Below are 21278 nucleotides of genomic sequence, written 5' to 3'. Positions count from 1 at the left end.
CATTTTTCTCTTTCTAATTTAGTCCGTCTTTAATATTATACGTGTGTCATTTTAGCTAATTCATGATATTGGTTATTTGTTAAGAAACCACATACCAATTACAAATTAACAATATTATGATTGTTATTACAATAAAATGTATATAAACAAAAACATCTATGTATTTGTAAAAAAAATATAGATCATGTCAAATGTAAAATGTAAAAAAAGGAGAAGCAAATTTGTTTTAGCTGATACTCCAATAAAATCGAATGGAATGAAAATTTAAACTTGTAAATTCTGAAAAATAAAAAAAAATCTTACCTTAGCACTCTCCTTAAGACCATCCATTGTTGGATCATGTATTGGTTTGCCAGAGGCTAACTTAGTTGCATTAATTAAATCGCCCAAGGCAGATGCAACATCTTTGACAGCATTAATAACCATAACCTGTGAATCAGGTTGTGCTGATCCCAATGAACAAGCTCCACGTTTTACAGCTTCAGATAGTTGTACTGAAAAACGAGTACCATTAGCATCAATAAAACTGTATGCTTAATTTATACTTACAAATTGTGGTAACAGCATTTTGTGCAGCTGTTGCTAATTGATCTTGTGTTCCGGCAGCCCCAGCCACCAGAATTTTAGTATCTTCAACTAGAGCTTTGGCAGTTTGTAGAATATGCTCACGATGGTCAGCAAATGCCCCATCTCCATCTGACTGAAGAGTTCCGGCTGTAGCAAACATGATGGTTGTATCTAGGTCTCCAATAATACCGGAAACAGTATGAGCAGCATTTATACAAGCTTGGGTGCCACGAGAACCGGCTTGCAAAGCGGCCAACACTTGAGCTACTTTCTCAGAAACATCTCGAGCATTTCGAGAGATGTCATTTTGTCCAGATGGATCATTGGGGCGTACCCCGGCAGTGGATTGAATAATCTGACTGACTGATCGACCTAAATCGATCACAGTCGATCGGATGCGCATTGCGACTTCTGGCGATGTTGTTGTTGTTGAGGCTCCAACTGAATCTTGTGTTATCTGGGTATAGTGCTGAGCCATATCGACACCAAGTGGTGGAAGTTTGCTAGGGTCGAATCCAGCTTTGGCGTTCATTTCATTGGCCAAACGAGCAATCTCCTTTGCACTTTGTACCATCCTCGTTTGGTAGTCTACAAATGAATCACTGAATGAAGCATTCAATAAACTCTGTCGTTTATCAGTGAGCCGAGTGATAGCTCGATTGATTTGCTCCATGAGTCCGGTGACAACGCCACTTTCAGTGGAAATTTTCTCAACAGTTTGTGTGAGTTCTTGGATAGCCTCCTGTGTGTTTTCGATCGATTCATCCAAAAGAGGATGAGCATGGGTGGCTCTAGGATTTCCAGCTGATTCCTTGGCAGCTGAAACAAGTTGAGTTGCACTCTCCACAACTGACTTGGTTTGATTGATCAAACTCATTTGTTGGCTAGAGTGTACAATGTGTGTGCAAGCTCCAATTGCTCCGTTAACCATTGGTACGACATAACGTGAAATCTCTCCCACAGCATGTCCCAGCTTTTCGGCATTATTTTTGCCAGCGAGTCGAATTGGTTCAAGTTTATCGCGAAGCTCAGCAGCAGCATTCAAAGTTTGACTGCTGAAACCTTGCAAGTTGTTGTCGCGTCGTTGAGCCAATCCTTGGGCATTTACAGCAAGTCCACAACTGTCCAGTTCGCGAGTACATGTTCCAAGAGTATGAAGAACTTGATCACATTGTGCCTGACCTGGAGCCTTTTCACGAATACTGTCTACCAAATGCTTGACACTATTCGACACTGGAGTACTGTGCATCGAAAGCTGTTGCCATACTGGTGGATCATCTGGAGAGAGTGCCAATGACTTGGCTGCTTTAACCATTTCGATGACTCCATCGATTACTCCTCGTCCAGCATTCAATACTGGTTCCTGAGCCTTACGTCCTTCAGCAGAAATCTTTGCTGGAACTGGAACAAATTCGGGACTTGAAGCATATTGACGAACAGCCTTGACTGCATCCAAAAGTGGCTCGACAAACCTTTGTCTTGATGGCACTTGGTGATCATCTTCGATTCCCTTAACTTCTTCGACCAAATTTGATGTTGCTCCAGCTACATGCTTGGCTCCAACAATAAACTCATTCTTAGCAACAGGATTGTTGGTATTCATGCTTGCTTGTCTGCAAATCGAACACAAATAGCTTGTGTGTTTGGCAACTCCAGTTAAAGCTGAAATCTTTTGCTGTTTTGTAGACTTGGGACTACTGACGATATCACAAAACTGAACAATTCCTTGGTAAGCAAAGTTCAGTTGAGATTGGTCGATAATTCCGGGACGACCAGCTACACTACTTGGATGGGAGACACCAATCAGATAGGCAGCTTGTGCTGATGACTCAATTAAACCATGAATAGACTCCGACACATTGTTAACTGATTGACCAAATTCAACGTGCTGAGATTGTTTAGCGTTATTAATCATTTCAGAGATAGCATAACCAAGGTTTCTTGATTTTCCAGTAGCAGTTTCTACACATTCAAAGTATCCCTGATCAGTAATGGCTTCATGAGGATATTCTAAAAGAACTCTCAGTGACTCGATATTTCTCATGGCATTGTCACATTCCTTTTGACCTGGAGCAGAAGATATGCTAGCATCTACTAGTTGATTGATGCTCTCTGTTACACTCCTAGCAGCAGCGTTAAGCAAGTTCTTAGAGTTGGGCTGATCCGGATCGGCTGCGATTTCCTTGGCGGACAACAACAAGGAACACGACTGAGTTGATACGTTACGTAAGCAATCGATTATTTGACCACGAACGGCGTCATCCTTGGTTTGTCCAGCCATTTCCATTGACACTGATAGAAGGTCCTTGTAGTTATTTGCAAAAACTTGACTTGTTTCTGCCAGTTGGGCAGGACTAGCATATGAATGAACAATCTGCCCACCAGACGAACTCAAACTCTCAGCCACATGTTTGAGCTCAGTTTGGAGTGTATTGTAGCTCCTAGTCGATGGAGGATATTCGTTCATCGAAAGAATTTCACTCAATTCGCTGACATTCTTCAAAGCGTTATCGACTTCCCGCTGTCCTGGAATGCAATCGAGAGTCTTTGACAATGCGGCTGTAACATCCCGTCCGGCTTTGGTTAAAGCGCCAGGTTCCCCAATATTTTGCAATGTCTTTTGCGCCTCTTCGATTAGTCGTACAGAGTTTATGACAACTTCATCAGCTGATTCAATTACCGATGGATTATTGGTAGTGGCTGCAACTCCATGAACACTTTTAGTAAAGTCACCAAGAGCCAATGCTGTATCACGTCCCGCAACACCAGCATACATCCGCTGACCATGAGAAACTGTCGACAAAAGCTGACTTAAAGCAATTCCAACGTTCTTCGCTGACTTGCTTAGCTGTTGAGCTGTATTTTCTACTGTTTCGCCAGGAAGACGGCAGAGTGAACCATTTTGAGCCGCAGTCCTTGTATCATCCAGAACATTCCTCAAGTTCTTTACAGCTTCCAATGCAGACTCAAGCTCTTGACCACCGCATGCTTCCCTAGCTCTCTGGGCAGCTGAGTTAAGTTCATGAACCGATTGACCCAAATGCAAGGCACTCTTAGAAAGATGCTGTGCTGAGGGGATATCATTGACTGTCGGTTGAAGGGCTCTAGCCGAACTGGATAATTGAATGCCTGGTTCGATAAATTGTTCTGCAGCTTCAATAAGATTCAACTGAGCATTGGCATCATCGGGATTGCTTCTTGTTGTCTTCAAAGAGGTAACCAATCTGGGAATAGTATCAGCTGCTCGCTTACAATCCTGCAAAAGTGACTGTTTTGTCTGTTGATCATCACTATGTTGGACAGCATTCTGAGCTGCGGAAATACACTGAGTTGCCGCTGTAGCTGCTTGTTTCGAGCAATAGTCCAAACGATTGATCAGACCTCGCTTCATAGCTGGGGTATTGGCTTTGGTTGTTGTTATCTCCCGCAGTTCCTCAGCAGCTCGTCGCAAGTTCTCTTGGTTATCAGAATCGTGAGGATTTCCAGCACATAAACGAGCAGCTTCAACGAGTTTTGCAGTAGCATCAGCCAATTGCTTGGCAGCTGACAATAATCGTCTCTGCAACTCAGAGTCTTGTTGCTGTTCGGCTTCCCCTTTGATACTCTGAATTAATTGAGCTGTTGCCTGTCCCAAAACCTTTGCATGACGAACCATTTCCTGTGGATCAGTGGAAGAAACCAAAATATCTGTTCCAATGATTACACTCTCAACTGGAGACATCTCCTGCGACAGGCGATTGGCATGCTCACGAGCACTCAATTTGACATGATCAAGCAAATCAGCCAAACTGCGCGACACATCTCTGGCGGCATTCAAAAGATCACCCTTCAACTTCTGATCGTCTGTGGCTTCAGTGCACACTTCGCACAAATTATTCACAGCTCTGGCAACATTTCTCGCGGCCATCTCAATCTGATCACGACACTCGGCATTATGCAAAGTTGGAGCAATAACCTTAGTACAAGCCACCAATTGACTTGTGGCCAAAGCACATTGACTTGCCGCCCCAATAACCTTATTTCTAGTCTCATCATCATCGCAATTCGACGCAATAGACTTGGCACGCATCACAAGTGATGCCGTTGTATTGGCAACTGCCTTGGCCAAAGCCAAAAGCATATCTTGCAAATCTGTATCTTCCGGTGGTTCTTCTTCAATCGTACTCAAAACATGTGTTGTAGCTTCGCCAATGCGACTTGCTGCATTTATCAAACTCTGTGGTGGTTCCTTATTTTCAGGTTCAGCTGCTTTCAATAAATCACTAAAAGCACTACACAAATTGCGTGTAGCTTCCAACAAACGATCACCGCCACTATCATCTTCCATTAGGGCAGCAATCAAACGAACCTCTTTTGTTACTTCGGGGATGGTTTGTGCGATTTGCGACACGGAAGCAGATATTGTTTCAGTATCGATTTCATCTGGTTGTGTTGCAGTAATGATTTGAGCAGTGGCGGCACTCATCGAAGCAACATGACTCGTCACAGCTTGTTTGGATGTTTCCAAGGTATTTTCACGCCATTCAATTGAACGTTTGTCTGTTCCAAGATCTTGAATTGAAGCCTACACAAAAAACATATAGTAAGTAGAATTGTAGAAACTTCTAAATAAATCAATATAAAATTACCTTTGTTCTGAGCTCCTCATCAGCTCGAAGTAAAATATCTTGACCGGCACTGATATAGCTCAAAAGAGCTCTTTGAGGTTCGGTTAAATTCACTGAACTGATGCGAACTTCTTTTGACTGTGAAAATCCAATAAAATATTTTATTAAATATCTGAGTGTACTTAAAAGCATTCAATAAAATTAAAACCCTCAAAGACCACCAAAGATGTAAAAAATTATGAATATTAAACTTAAAAGGTTTTAAGAAACTCAACAAATATTAAATAAAAAAATGTGTAGCAACAACAGGTCGTTAGAAGGGTTTAAAAAATGTGTGTGTTTTTTTTTAAATTATTTAAAAATCATTATACCATTAACGTACTTAAAATATCAATTGTTTATCCGATAAGGACAGCGCAGCAATGGGTAAAGAAATGTGTAATAAAAATTGATTATAAATCGACAAGTCGAATTAATTGTAAGTTGATTTTATAATATGGAATTCTTTAGTGTTCATTATGTGTTGTGTATTTGTGTATGTGCAAACATGTGACTTATATATTATTAAAAGATTGCAAATTAAATTTCTAAACAAGGCAAAGAATTATTTAAGTGTATAAATTTTATATACTTTAATGTTGCAAACAAAATTCCAAGTGCTTGTGTGCTTTGATGTTGCTGCGAGTGTCGATGGAAATAATTAATTTATCTAGATGCAACTTGAAGATACAAGATAATAACAAGTATTAGAGAGACTAATAATATTGTTCTTTTATTGTCATGACATAATTTTGCAACTCTGAGTGTTTTGTTTGTATGTTTGTCAATCAGCCATGACATTGAATAACAACAATTAAAATTAGTTAAAGTTAACGATTGGATAGTGTGCTGTAAAGAAAATAAATGTTCGATATTGATTGCGTTGACAATAACTTATAGTTAACTTTAGTAAAGAGAAAAAATTACAGACATTCTGAAAAGCCAAGACAGTTTATTGAATGTGTCTGCTTTACTAACTGTTGACACACTGAATAAAATATGTTTTCTTTTTAATGGAAGTCAATGCACAAATATATTTTTTTGTTTTATTTTCTTGTGTGCGTAATTAATTTGCAATAATGGAAGAGAAGCAGAGATGCAATTTTTTATGACAATGATAATTTTGAAGACTTTGTTAATTCCTTGCGAGAATAACCCATGAAAAAATGTTTTAGGCAGTGGAGGGTGGAAAACGAACCCAGAACTCTGGCGTAATAGTCTATCGCAATAACATCGATTTGTTTTTTTTTTTTCCTAATTTTGGGTTTTGAGTTTAAATTTCGTTCAGAATTTATTTGTCCTCTGCAGTTTGAGAACGTAAATGAGATTTAAAAGTTTCCTCCATAGTAATTTTGCTATAGAAACAGGATTATCCTGAAAATTTTGAAAGGCATTCAAAATTGCTTGGAAAATTTCGTACTACTGAATGTTTCAGAAATTTATGCTCTGATATTTCTTCAATTTTACAAACTAAAGAAACATTTATTGGAAAATTTATTAAAATAATTAAGGAGTTTAAGAACCAACTAGCCAGTAGTATTCTTTCATTTAATCATTTTATCCGTAGTACTCGTTTTTTTGGTATGCTGATCAATTTACTAGAGCTCATTCAATTTCAGACCTACTATTAAGTATAGAGATACTTTCTTTAGTCGCACTATACGGATGTGGAATGCCTTACACAGCTCTGTTTTCTCACTCATATAATACTCAGAAATTTAAAACCAATGTGTAACGGTATCTCCTTTTTAATTCTTTCCTATTGCACTAACGCTCGCACTATTTTTAACATAATAGCTCATAACTACTTGAATGCGCGTTGTTTATAAAAATTTAAAAAAAAATTGTTGCAGAATTCGGAGTTTTTTATTCTAAAAATTACTGAAATATAAGCCGTAGATCCAACTCAAGAATTGGATTTGTTTTAATTAAATTTAATTTTCTAAAATTATTATAGCAGTTACAAGAAGAAGAAGCACGTGAATTTATATGGAAAAATTGGCAAAAAAAAGTGTCGTGCTAGAGATGATATAAAAAATGACGTGTATTTTGTACTTATGTATGTCATCTTATTAGATTCGAGTTGAAAATTGAATGAAAATAAGAAATTGATTGAAATGCATTTTTTTAGAAACATAATTGCAGGACAAACAAATTACTATTATTTAAGCAAACATATGGGGTTGATTTTGGTGTTGAAACAATTAATTTTTCCATCGACACTTAATTGCTGGTGTTTTTTTTTATCTATTCTAAATACATTTTTTGTGTTTATTTTTATTTATTAAAAAGGAAATTAAACAAAATAAAACTCACCGTGGGCGGCTGGTGAGCAAGATTAACTTGCCCAACAAATGCACCATATTGCATAGGTTGCGATTCACCTTGTGTATATGGTCTTTCGCCTGTAGTTTTACGGTGTAGATGATATTTTTCAATCAAAAAAACATACAAAAAAATAGAAAAAAGTCATAAACAAAAATAAAGAGATAAATCAAATATTCAAACAAAATTAAAAACAAAACAAAAAATAAAACAAATGCAAATTAAAAATATATAACAAAAAAGCATTTTTTTATATATAAATTTACTTATATACATTACAACTGTTGAGAAGATAATACAAAAGAAAAAAATACATACCGTCATATGGTCGCAAAACAACTGGTTGAGCTATTGATTTTGTATCAGCTTTTCCCACTTCATTGGTTCCATATTCAAAGAATTGCGTTCTAACAAAAACAAAAATATATTAATAATATATTCTCTTAATTCTAATAATGTAATTAAATCACACTTACTGTAATGGAGCCACCGATTCTTCAACCAAAGCATCACCCTCTTCCCCTTCAATACCAAAATGATCTTTTGTTTGTTTTTTCTTCAAAATAATATCAATATAACCGGCAATTAATTGGACAATAGGTTCAGCTTCGGTTGTCTGAACCGAATAATACTGATCAGCATAGTCACCGAAATCTAGGGTAAATGTATTTGGCGAAGCACCCCATCTCCTCACCGTTGTTAATGGCCAAGTAACTAAAATCTCTTTTGTTCTTTCATCCAAACGCAAAACAGAATCTTTGGTGACACCCAACAAACGTGGTACAAGCTTATTTTTGCCATTCATTTTTTCTTTGACAAGGAAAAATGTTACACCATATGTAGGTAGTTCACGTGCTGTTTTTGTGTATAAAACTTTCGCATCGATTTCTGAGAGATCTCTGTGTTTGCGATGTTCGGCAAAAACTTTTTTTTCAATACCTTTAACCCGGACATATGATTGTGGCAAAAAGTCTTTTAAACTGAAAATAACGAAACAACAAAAAAAAAAATGCAAAGGGATGTTTTCTTGTAACTCAAAAGCATGTGTCTATAGATATACTCACTCTAAAAATCCTGGTTTATGTTTAGATTCTTTGTGATCTCCAAATTGTATATGAACTTGAATTCCAGCAAATTCACAAGCTACAAAGAAAATAGTGACGTTTAAAAAAACCAGAATTTAACTTTGAGGGGATAAAAAAGTCATACCTTTATCTTGTGTAACTGGATGAGTACCGTCCAATATGGCATCTCGTGCCTGGACATACAACAAATTCAATTGCACTGGATCTCTTGAATCAATATTCTGATCTGAGAAGAAAAACTTTCGCCGAAGTAAGACTGTTTCGGATTCATCAATGCCTTGTTCACGAAGAGTTTTTCCAACATCAACCCAATTGACTTAAAAAAAAGAACAACAAATTAAAAATTAAGAAGAAAAAACAAAATAGAAAAAAATATTTACTTTCATCATCGGTTTTCAGTTTCTTTCTTAAACTCTCCATTTTAGCATCACGATCTTTTTCGGCAAATTTTCTCTTCAAAGTCAACGTTCCAAATTTATTATCTGGTAGATTTTCATTTTGTGATTCCGACTCCTCTCGCACCAGGCCATATTCCTCATGGTTGGTTATACCGATTTTCGTACAAATAACCACCATCAACTGTGACACTGGCTGAGAGTCATCAACTAAAATTGTCTTCACGGCACCATCCAACATTCGAACACGAAGGGTTCGCAGCTTACGGCGATACTCCAACACGTCCAGATTATGTAAGATGTAATAGCCAAGGGTGCGTCCAGCTTCCAACCACACACCCTGTTGGTTTTGTTCGTCAGACAAAAATAATCCATATTCACTTGCTGGAAGAATTTAAATAGAGGTACGATGTAAGAATGTATGTATTGTTGTTGTTATTGTTGTTAGAAGAGGAAAGGACATTCATTTGAGGGGCTAAATCTGGATAATGAGAAACGATTGGAGGAGACCGAGACCGAAAAGAAAAAAGTAGAATACCTACTCTCCTCCTACACACCTTTAGCCACCTGCTCTCTGTATAAATTCCGATTTATGATGTAATGATTAAAGTAAATGTGAATGTGACTTGGATTATCTTCTCACCCTTAAAATAATGTAATATTCAACTGTGTATAAGGGATATATAGGTGAACGTTAAGCTGCTTTGAAGTGTGTGAGTTGAATATCCAAAAAAAAGTATAATAAAATGGAATAAATCAGGCGTTAGATAGATAAGCCAATATTAGTTGTCATTTATGGGTGAAAAAAAAAATAGAATCAAGCTAAACGCCTATCATTTGCAGATTGATGTAGAGGAGAAGAGAAAGATCATTGTTGGCTATTTCATTGATTTAATTTCTTTATTTGGGAGCTTTTTTTTTTGTTAAATTGGAACTGAAGGGCCAGGTAGGTTATTTTTAAAAGATTTCATTTTTGGATGTAACCATTTATTTTTATAGATTTTTTAAAAACTGTTAAATTAAATGTTATGACATGAAAATAATCCAAAATACTGGGAAAACAAAAAACTAATGGAAAATAGTTTTTTAAGGGCGATTTAATTTATTAGGGGTTGCAACCCACATGGAAAGTTTTTTAATAGACACAAAATGAGGGTTAATAATTCAAAACAGAATGAAAGTGTTGTAGGGTTGAATGCTGTCAACCTTCTAAACATTTAAGACATGATTAATTAGATTTTTTTTTTCTGTATCCTGTTCCGAGATGGATGCAGTTTTATCATGCAAATTTCTTTTCTTCGTAAACGTTTTAACGCTTACATGTCCTGGGTAGGTTGCTGTTTTAAAATGAGTCGTTTTGGGAAAAAATTAAGCTTCTAAGGAACGGTGAAAGTTTTTTGAGTGAAGCTTTTATGGCCTGTAAATGTGGAAGAAGTGACATTATAAAAGTTTCTTTTTTTTTTTCTTCTAATCTTTACACCAGTCTTGAGATAAATTAGTACTTCACCACATTTCATCGATTTCAAAGCTGATTATAACGATGTCAATAGAGTCAAGCCACATAAAGATTTGTTACAAACTTTTTATGCTCTAGGGCTGAATGATTTGCAGAAATTAATTTGCTTTAGCGTCCTGAATTACTAGCAAAGCCATACATCAGTCAAGAAATCTTTATCACTTCCCGATCTCAGTGTAGGATGCAGAAGTGGCCAATCAAAAATCTCTGCTTGATTTTTGGTCACGTGTAAAGAGAATGAGCAAAATGGTCACCAAACTAGTCAAACGACTAGAGATGAAATGAGAAAAGACTCTGTCATGTAAAGCGAATATAAATCAATCATACAGCTAGGAAATGAGGTAAACAAAAATCTTGCTGGAGTAAAATACAACATGTTTGAAGTCCAATTCCGCCACACTAAAAAAAATTTTTGATTTACTGCCAATTTTCAAGTAATGTGAATGATTAAATGAGTAGTTAAACTAGTGGAGAAACTATTCATCCCATCGATACCTTTCAAGATAAAATGGTTGCAAAATTCAAAGTTTTAATGGGACAATCCCCTAGCACTTTTTGAACTAGAAGAAAGTTGCAGGGTGAAGACGAGCACTGAACTTTTATTCTAATAATAGATGTTAGAGTGAACAAAGTGAAAAAATAATGAAAATTATTTTTATTTTTAAGCGGAGTGATTGAAGTTAGAGTGAGACTAGATAAGATTAAAAAAAAAAAAAAACAACTTTTCATTGGGTACCCCGACATGTCGGTTCGTGTGCAAAGGCCGACTCCTCATGAGAAGAAAACATCTAAACAGAACTACGAAAAACCATGAACACTTAAAACCATGCCCTTAGGAGAAATAATCAGAGCATAAAAACGGACCACTAAGTCTTGAAATGAATAATTAAAAATATTTTTAATGCGTGACTTAATAAACTCTTGCATCGTAGGTAAACAAGACCTGGTATGTAAAAAAAAGTAAAGCTACTCCAAATACTTAAGTTTACTATTCGTTGGCGGAAAAGCTTTAACAAGACCAATCCTTTCCAGCATTCAAATGTTGCACAACCAGAACTTTCTGATACAAACTTTCAGTAGAAATATTCTTTCTTTTGTTATTTTGAATCCGTGCGAGTTTCTATGAGAATATATTATTATTATTATTGGAAACCAATTTGTCAGAGGACTTTATCTTTAACAATATTAAATTCGGTGGAAAATGTACGACAAAAAATTACATTTTAAGAGAAAAATTTCACGAGAGATTCCAGAGAGGCTATAATAGATGTCAAAGTTTGAATGCACTTAATTTCCCAGTATTCTTTTATAATGGAAACGGATGCAAGAATTTTGTTGATTTATTTGGAAAGAAAATGTTATGTTCAACAACATTTCATTAGTAACGAAAATACAATTTCTTGGGATGGATATGAAGAGCGAAATAATATTGACGTCCAAGGATTAAGAGTATTGGATACTACGCCCGAAGTAGAGTTAACAAAGAAAAGGACGACATACAAAAAAGTGTTATTAGAAATGTTGATGAAATGTACAAGAACCACGAAGCTTGTAATTATTTTATAAAAATTCAAAGAATTTTGATTTTAAAAACGGAATTGTTAGTTTTTTAAAATGCATGGATGTAGAATATTGTTTAGGGGGCGAGAACCATATCATAGAAAAATAAAAACGCATTTTTCAACCTTCAGATTCTTTTCAATACATAGATGGAAGGGGAATTTTGATATTCTTCGGGAAAAACTGAGGGAAGTTGATTCTAAAACTGGGTGATTCAATTGGATAGTAGTACCTAGAAGCTGAGCGGACTGTTAAAAAAATATTGTGGAGGACCTAAAAAGTTGTCACAAATAAAAATCAAGTCAAGACAGCTGCAGTGTTAATCCTTGAATTAGTTGAGTTAAAATTTACTATTAAAATAGTAAAATAATAGTCCTCCTGAATTTGGAGTAAGACAGAAATTGTCTAATGGTCGAATGGAGTGCTTTTTGTTCAAGAAAATTAAACTGACACAGAAGCCATAAAAATCTGTTTCTGATTGATATTTTTTTAGTTATTTTGTATTGATAACTTAAACAATAAATAAAATTAATCAAAGACAAAAACTATCCGAGACGAAAAAACCACATATCAACGAAAATCTGGAATAAATACGATGGTAGATATTGTTATGTGGTTTTATGAAGATGATTTATATATGAACACCCTCCTATTCTTTTTTTTATGTATATATTTTTTGTATTTTAATACTTACGCTGTCCTTGTACAGCATCGGCAAATTTATCACGAATTACTTTGCATGCATCAAATACTGTCGTATTTGGCTGGAATTGTATGGTCTTTGTTACGCGGCCACCTTCTAGACTTATGCGTAAAGATAGCGTCGACATTGTTTATATATCTGTAAGGCACTGCAAGTAAAGACAAAAGTTTTAATTTTTTTTTTTTTATTTTCAAATAGGAATTTTTTTGATTTTTGAAAGATTATATTTTTTGTTTGATATTAACACACACAAACACATATGTATAGAGAAACACATTTTCGACCCATAACAGCATAACCCATAGAAACCCACCCTTCTTATTGAAAAAATAAAAAAATCTTTTTATAATGTCCTCTCTTAATGTGAAAGAATATGGAAAAGAATCTTACACCACAACCATACACCAATAATGGCCAAACCAACAACCCTAGACTATAGGTACACATCATGGTCGTAGTCGTTGTCGTTGCTCATCGTCATAGTCGTCGTCGTTTGTCGTTATCGTTGTCGTTGTTCCATCACAGAGAGTAGGTAAAGTGGCAGAGGGTATCACTCATCTAGAAATCAGACACAAATGCACACACAATAGGCTGATGTTACTCCCTAATTGATTTTTTTTTTTTTTCTTTTCGCTCTCGTCGTCGGTCGGTCGGTCTTTTTAGTCGTCCATCGTCTTATATGCCTTTTTACCATCTTTTAAACACACCACACTCAGAACTAAGCTGAACAGTTGAATACAAAAAAAAAGAAGCAAGCAAAATCGATATCGAAAACTCGAAAGTAAATTTGAGATCTTAAAAGCTTGTGTTTGAATAGAAAAATCTTTGCGTAAACAAACAGTTCTCGAGTAGGTATGGAAATATATTGGTGGTAGGGTAGTAGAATTGCACAGGGAGAGAGGGTGGAAATAACAATACGATGGGGTTGTTAGCGTTTGCTCCATATCGAATTTCTTGAAAAACATTCTTTTAGATTTTTGTTGTTTTGCATTCGTTTGGCTTTTTTTTTCCTAGACTCACTCACTTTTAAATGGAATAACCTTTTTTTCACAGCGATAGTTTTTTTTTTTTTTTTTTTGAATTTTTGAAATATATTTTTGATTTAAGATAGACAACCACATTCGACGAGATTCAGGAAAGAACTAAATGCTAAGAATGCTACTGCTGGATGGGAAATCTTTTGTCGCTGCCGGGCTTGATTGAATTTTTTTTTTTTTGAAACTCAGATACAAGCCGGATGCTGCGCACAGCAGAGATATTCTCAAAAAGGGGTGGTTGTCCTCTGCTGCTTGCGCTTCTTATTCTTCGTCTTCTTCTTCTATCTTCTGTAATAATATACAAAAAAAAAAGGGCGAGAATATGAGAATTGGTATAAATTGGTATAATTTTATAGGGGTAGTTTTTTGTTTGGAAAATCTGTGCGTTGTCTTTAAAGAGCATGCGCGGATTTTTAAAAAATCTCAAAGAGGGTGCTTGAGAGTAGTTTTGGTTCTGAGTGAAATCAGACAAAAGAGGGAAAAAAGGGATAATTTTATAAGAACTGGGGAAATTTATATCCTCTGTTAAATTCAACCGATCAAACAGAATAGAGAAAAGGGGGAAAATGGTAAATTTATTTAACAGGAACAGCAGCAGAAAAGGAGGAGGATGCAAAGTTTCAATAATAATTACCAACATCAAGGACAGACGCCCACGCAGTTCAGAGAAAATTAAGTAATCTCTCTTTTATTTATCTCTGTCGATGTCGCTGTCGGTTGTTGGTTGTTCGGTGATTGTCACTTGGCGCCGAATATAATATTATACGGAATATTGTTATTATAGAAAGGCGCCCGACATTGTGGAGACATCGTCGACGTTTTCGTTGTTGGGTTGTCGAGAAGCAGAATTTTCTTAATGCCTTTCAAAATAGGAATACAATGGTTATTCATCATGAACCTTAGACCGCCTACTCCCACATCCACCACAACCCCCCACCAACCCTTACAACAATCACACATTGCTCTGTTGCCTTTTATAGTTTTTAATTTCTTTCTTTCTTTTTTTTTTGGGTCATGCTAAATAGAGGACTTTTGATAAAGATGATAGGAGTAGAAGGTAATATATTTTGGGGTTATGTATGTAGATATAATAACGCCGATAGGGGTTGAATAGGTTTTATTTTGATGGTAATTTGATAGTTTAATGATTTTTTCTCGCGTGTAGATGTATGTTGTGATGAAAATAAACGAATGTGGATTGTATGGTGAAATTGGAGCGGAAGAATTATAGCGCAAGTCAAGGGAAACCACAGGTGGTTGGTTCTACTTCAAACAGCAAAACACACACAAACTATAACACACAATGGTACATATCAAATTTTTTGTAGGTAGAATTATTGTGCTGCTTCTTTTTGGAAAAAGATCAAACCAATGCAGTATCTCTCGATTTCAAATAAATGGAGCAAATATATGGTGTAATAGAATTGGTCTTGGATATATTTATAGCTAACCTAAGTTGTGTAGGTACTCGAAGAAAAAAACTCTTGTTCAAAGGGTCAAAAGCCCTCTTAAGGTTATTGAAGTGCAGAGTGTTAGAAATTCCCATGTATGGTAGATATTTAAATTTGAATGTGGGAATAATTCGGGCAGGAATGGAAATTTGAATGTTTACAATAATCATGAATGTATCTGTTAGATTTCGAAGGATGTTTTGAAGTAATGCAGTAAAAGTCAAGAACCGATGAACACTACCTACTCAGGAAAAAAAATATAACCGGACGCTACATAAATACTGATTCCGGACATAGCGGTTATCTCGCAGCATTTCTTCATACAATTTTTGAGAAGAATCCTTTTTGTTGCAATTCGACAGGACTTGATATCTGATAATCTGGTTTTGAACTTAGACTACTGTCGTGAAAGTTCAGTGTACTAACTTTTAAGCCAGGGAGGGACTTCAGTTTCAGTTTATCAAAAACAACATCATCAATATCACTCAAAAACAATTTAACAACAACTTAACAAGCTATTCACAACTCCCCATCCGACTCATTCCTTGTGGTGATGTATTTATTAATAGAAACAAATTACTTTTAACTACTCTTTCAATCTCATCGTTGAGCTTTATAGTTAAGAACAAACAAAATCTTCTTAATAATAATCATCATTATAAGAAAATCAACCCCCAACTGATTGATTAATGCAATATCCTTTTTTTCATCTTCCTTCTTATTAACTTATAAAATGACTTAACTAATTTTCGTCGTTCTTTTATTGAATTAATTTAAGAATAAAAATAACAACAACAACAGAGTTAATGTCATCAATTTTGGAAGTTTATGTGTGTGGTGTAAAGCGAGTAGGTATAAAAATAAGAAATTAACAAGCTTTATTAGAAAGAAAGTCCTGATAACCTACAACACATAAGATGACTGATTTCTTTATAGCATGCAATGGAAATAAGTGAAGTAATCACTAAGGAAAGAAAAAAAAAGCACACCATAACACCACATGCTGAGAGGCTAATGGAGTTTTCATTTATTAGCTCTGCCTTGTTAGTGGAATACAAGGATCACTTTTTTTGAGTTACTTACTGTATACTGTACTGTACACAGTCTACATTGGCGTCTATTTTAGAGATTTTGTTTTGGTTAATGGTTTTGTAGTTTAACACCCCCTAACAAGTTGCAAATTGATATGACATAATCATTAAAGAATTTCAAATGAACTAATCAAAAAGAAATTCATTAAATCAAATCAATTGAATCAGCATTTTAAATGATACGATATTTTTTGAAAACAAATTAGCTTCGTGATGTTGCAGGTTGTGAACCCCACTAATTAATTTTGGTGAGGTTCAAGAATATTTTAAGACAAAATGAAAATCATCAGCAATTTTGGATGTTTAGTGGATTTGATATCTTGCTGTGTATGAAAATTAACATTTTGAAATTTTGATTCTTTTTCTTTTCTTCTGCATTATTACAAAGCCTTTTATGAAGATCTTTGTAATTTAAATAAATAAGGGGAAAAAAGACAAAGACGAAATAATTGATAACAGTGCATTAGCTCTTAGCACCCAACTATTGCAATTTACATTGGAATGTGTTTCCCTCGGAATTGATATCGGAATAATAATTTTCAGGGAGTTCTTGATTTCTGAAGATTGATTTCGAGGTAGATCCACTTCTCATAAATCCACTGCTCATAAATTTGTTTGAAGACTTCAAATGAAAAAAAAAAATTATTGTAGGTAAGACTTAGTGAGCAAATGAATATTATTCTCAGGGATGCTTGCCAGCACTTAATCAAGAAATGTTAACCATCTTTCGACTTGAAAAATTAAGTTGAAAGATCTGTTAGTTCAATTGTTCAGTCCTGATTTAACATATAGTTAATCTTCCAAATGAATTTAGATCTAATTTATGTAACTCAAGAAGCAAATTGTTATTAGTGAACAGTTGCGAAACATACTTGGGAACATACTTGATTCAAAGTTAACTCACCGAATTGAGCTGACGCGGAGATGATTTTATCTCATAAGTCATGGGCTCCTTGCAAGCATATATTATGATAAAATCAAGAAATTTTAAGCATTATATAAACAAACCATATTCAGTGACTCGCAGACTGATTTGATACAAAACATATTGTTAAGTTTACTTAAAATGCAATAACTTAGAAAATAAATATGATATTGAAAAAAAGTTTTAATTTGATTTAGAACAAAAATCAACGCACTTTAACAATAAAAACTTATTTGCTTCAAAATTTTGGGATAAATCGATATCAAACACTCGTTTGTTTTAAATAACTTATTTGATACAATTTGAGGGTCTTAAAACTATTTCAAATATTAGGAACGCTCAGCGATCATAGCAACTTCAAGAGTATTCTTCAGAAACGAAATAGAAACAAAAATTTGAGTTGTTTCCTCACCCAATGATTTCAAGCAACTATAACTGGCTAAATATCAAGTCCAAAATTGTGTGACAGTCAATTAATTCCCTGGTCATACAATCGAAGATGAGCGTTGATCAGCAAATTTACTGTTTAATAGAGTAGAACATTTTGTTTCTGATACCCAATTTTAACAATAGAACCGAAGATCGTTAGGATCCAATTAGTTATTGCAAAAACTCGATAATCTGCGACAATAAATGCTTTAGCTATTTTGAGTTCTTAGGAAGTACAACGAGGTAGAAAATTTAACAAAAATTAACGATTTGTTATTAATTTATTGCAAAATATCTTATGAGTTTATGATTCAATCATGATTCATGTAAGAATCATTTTCATCATAACTTCTTTGTTAAAAAAATTAAATTGATCCAATTTTTGAATTTTTGACACAAAATTGGTTTCAAGTAGGTATTTTTTTAGACAGTGATTATTTTTACAACCGATGAAAATATTATTTATTTAAAAACACTTCTATCTTCAGTAAGATAAAATTGTTAAGAATTTTTTTTCAAAGTAATACAAAAACTTTGAAAAAAATATAAAAATAAATTTTAAACATATATTATTATTTATAGATTTAAATTAAATATAACTTACTCTTTGGTTTAAAATTTCCTTAAAAAAGAATTTAAAAATTTCTTTTTTCCAAGGAATAACAAATAAGGCACATTTAGCAAAATTTACAAAAAAGTTAAATTTGCTATTTTTTTTTTGGTTATAAATATAAAATATTTATAAGATTAACAATTATTTTAACAAAATATAAACTTTGGAAATAGAGTCAACAAAATTGTTTAGAGGCACTTTGTGAGGACACATTGTGTTGTTATACAAAAAAATATTGTTCAAACAAAAACTTAACTTTTAACATTAAGAAAGAGGCACAATTGTGATTTAATACAATTCATAGTTATATAGTTTATTTTTAAAACGTTCTGAGAATCGTTTTTATTAAGGCACTTGTATTAAAACTCAAGATTAATTTATTTATTTAAGAAAAAAAATAAATAAAATCACTAAGGCACTTGTTTTAGACAAAAAAAATTAAAACTTTAAAAAATCACAACCAACTCCAGGTTGTTAAGTGAAATAAACAAACAACAACCAACTCAAACTTAGAAAAAAAAATAAACTTCAACTATTTACACAAAGTGTTTAAAAATAAAACTTTATGTTTGGTGTTCTAGGCAAGGAAGGATCCCGGAGTAGATGTCCTTCCCGATCTGTGGTTAGGCCTAGAATGATACACTGAATCTACGACATCCAAGTTCTATGATTTCATCATGGTCACAATTCCACAATATTCGACCATGCTTTCAATACAAAGTCTATACCCATTTCACTTCTGCACATCACATCACACGCAGAAAATGCTGCTTATGAAAATATAAACTCTGCTACTGCTGTTGGGTTGACAAATTTTTTACAGACTCAAAGGATGATTCCCCATTGACTTTTATCAGCAGCAGAAGCAGTTTCTGTTTTTCGGGGAAGATAAAATAATTCCCTTTTTTGTGGTGGATGATGGTTGAAAAATCCCTTTGCCTGACCAAATAGGACTTGAGACAGAGTGAGACACCAAAACGAAGGGGAACGAGTCTAAAAGCTGAACAAAAACAACGTCACCACCCACTAAAGGGATTTTAACTACAAAAAGTAAAGTATATGATGATGAGTGGAGGATGGAGTGAGGATAACTATATGAACATTGGCAGCTGATATTTTTTGCAGACTTTTTACAGATTCTTAGGGTTGAAAGAAGTGCTTACGCAGAAAACTACATGCTGTGATTCGATTTTTTATCATTTACAATGATCACCACTATGATTGAACAAGTGCCGTGCTGTGAGGAGCATTATGTATTTTGGATATATGAATTCGTATACATTGGTTAAAGTTTAAGGGTCTTTTTGAAAGTAACTCAAGTTCTTATTTATTTAAAAGAGAAAAGTCTTTTATCTCCAACGAAAGAAAAAAAAAAAACTTTTGTCACAAACTATTAAAAAAAAAAAAGAAAAGTGCTATAAATGATATCGACATCAACTTTAATGACTCCCACTTCTTATATGGACCAGATTTATAGATCCCACAGAAAAATAAAAAAAAAAACTCAAAAATAAATATCTTATAAGAAAGCCAAGTCTAAATGTACATTTGAAAGGAAGAAAAATGGGGTTCATTCAACATTACATTGGTCACATTGGTTTGGATGTTTTTTTTTTTTTTTTAAATATCTCAAGGATAGATGAAAAGAACACATAAAGGCGCGCCATAGCATCTTAATTGTCGCGACATTGTGGCGCCTCTGGATTGTGAGCATGAATATTTGTCCTTTGAGCACACAGACATTGGCATAAATATAGGTATTTACCAGGAGAGAGAGTGAGAGAGAGAGAGAGAGTAAGTGGAAAGCTTTTGTATTATAATCGCTCGTCGGTCGTAGGATGAAGGCGAGGAGTCCTCTATCGTTTCGCAATTTCATTGCGGCAAACACAAATACTGAAATTCGAAATAAATTTTACTCGATAATAAAACGACGTACCAACATACTCAATTCTTTTTTTTTAATTAAGTTTAGTAGCATTGAATAGAACATACCTTTCTTGTAGGAACAGATTAGGACCTTAGCGTTCGTATGTGTGTTTCGTTCGTTTCAATATCCAATTCTGCAATTAGAAAAGAAAAATCAAATTAAAATTTTACTATCTTAAGGTTTGTTAAAAATGTTAATGATTAAATATATCATATTAATTTCAGAAAATTTAAAGTTTAAAAATGAGATAATGAGTTTCAAGATTGGCGCCAGCCACTTAATTATTTTAGTTGTTTAACCTTTTGAACAATAAATTTTTTTTGGTCAAGTTATACTAAACTCAGAGAATAATTCAAAATTACAAATAATTGCTGAGGGGCCATTTCATTGTTTCGGGTGCTACATTTATACGCATATGTAAATTGATAATTTCTGATAGCTTATTATAGCATAAGGAAAATATGATTTATCTAGTGTTATCTTTGGAAGAAATGTGATTTTTGACCATACCAAAATGATAGCAATATTGATACAAAAGGTAACGTATCGGGTGCTACACACGTCTGGAAGTAACTTTAGGTTTTAGTAATTGTTTCAAATTAATCAAATAGCGCTCATATTTCGACTTCGAATTTTTAGGACAAAATGTACTTGTAGTATTTGCCAAACATTTTTTTTAAATATTACGTTCAAAAATCTATGTAAGTACATACTTTGGTGTACAAATTCCCACTTTCGACGAAAAAAATATGGCTTTGCAAAAACCCTCAACTGTCAAAGTCAGTAGGGAACTTTGCCACATTAAATGTGAATTACATAAAAAACCTTAATGAAAACGTCGATTTTGTGAAAAGGAGGGTACGCTCGATTTTACCACTTTGAACTTAAATATAAAAAAGTTCATTTTGCAAAAAAACTCGTTCAAATCCATAAACAGATTTTAGGTATGCAGTATGCTAACAGAGAAAAAGTAGGAAAATTCAAAACCAAGACTAAAAACTTTCCGAA

At 34.1% G+C, this 21278-nt stretch overlaps 1 protein-coding gene across 4 annotated transcripts in view; it reads right to left on the bottom strand.

Moving 5' to 3' along the window:
* LOC129912463 (talin-2) overlaps positions 1–21278 on the bottom strand; it is a 44108-nt gene that overhangs the window by 7140 nt on the left and 15690 nt on the right. For 3 of the 4 annotated variants that reach the window (XM_055990720.1, XM_055990723.1, XM_055990721.1), the window contains exons 2-12: positions 20336–20403; positions 12789–12945; positions 9004–9402; positions 8748–8939; positions 8603–8681; positions 8015–8518; positions 7857–7945; positions 7530–7618; positions 5196–5312; positions 550–5131; positions 304–494 (exon numbers count right to left, since the gene is read on the bottom strand). In XM_055990720.1, coding sequence (XP_055846695.1) covers positions 304–494; positions 550–5131; positions 5196–5312; positions 7530–7618; positions 7857–7945; positions 8015–8518; positions 8603–8681; positions 8748–8939; positions 9004–9402; positions 12789–12924 — 6378 coding nt within the window. In that variant the 5' untranslated portion in view covers positions 12925–12945; positions 20336–20403. Of the gene's footprint in view, positions 1–303; positions 495–549; positions 5132–5195; positions 5313–7529; positions 7619–7856; positions 7946–8014; positions 8519–8602; positions 8682–8747; positions 8940–9003; positions 9403–12788; positions 12946–20335; positions 20404–21278 lie in introns of those variants that run through there. The other variant, XM_055990722.1, reaches the window with a different exon arrangement.

The sequence above is a fragment of the Episyrphus balteatus genome, chromosome 2 (assembly GCF_945859705.1).
Source record: "Episyrphus balteatus chromosome 2, idEpiBalt1.1, whole genome shotgun sequence".
NCBI classification, from domain to species: domain Eukaryota; kingdom Metazoa; phylum Arthropoda; class Insecta; order Diptera; family Syrphidae; genus Episyrphus; species Episyrphus balteatus.
The sequence above is the reverse complement of the archived record's forward strand: the minus strand, read 5'-3'. Positions and strand labels throughout refer to the sequence as shown.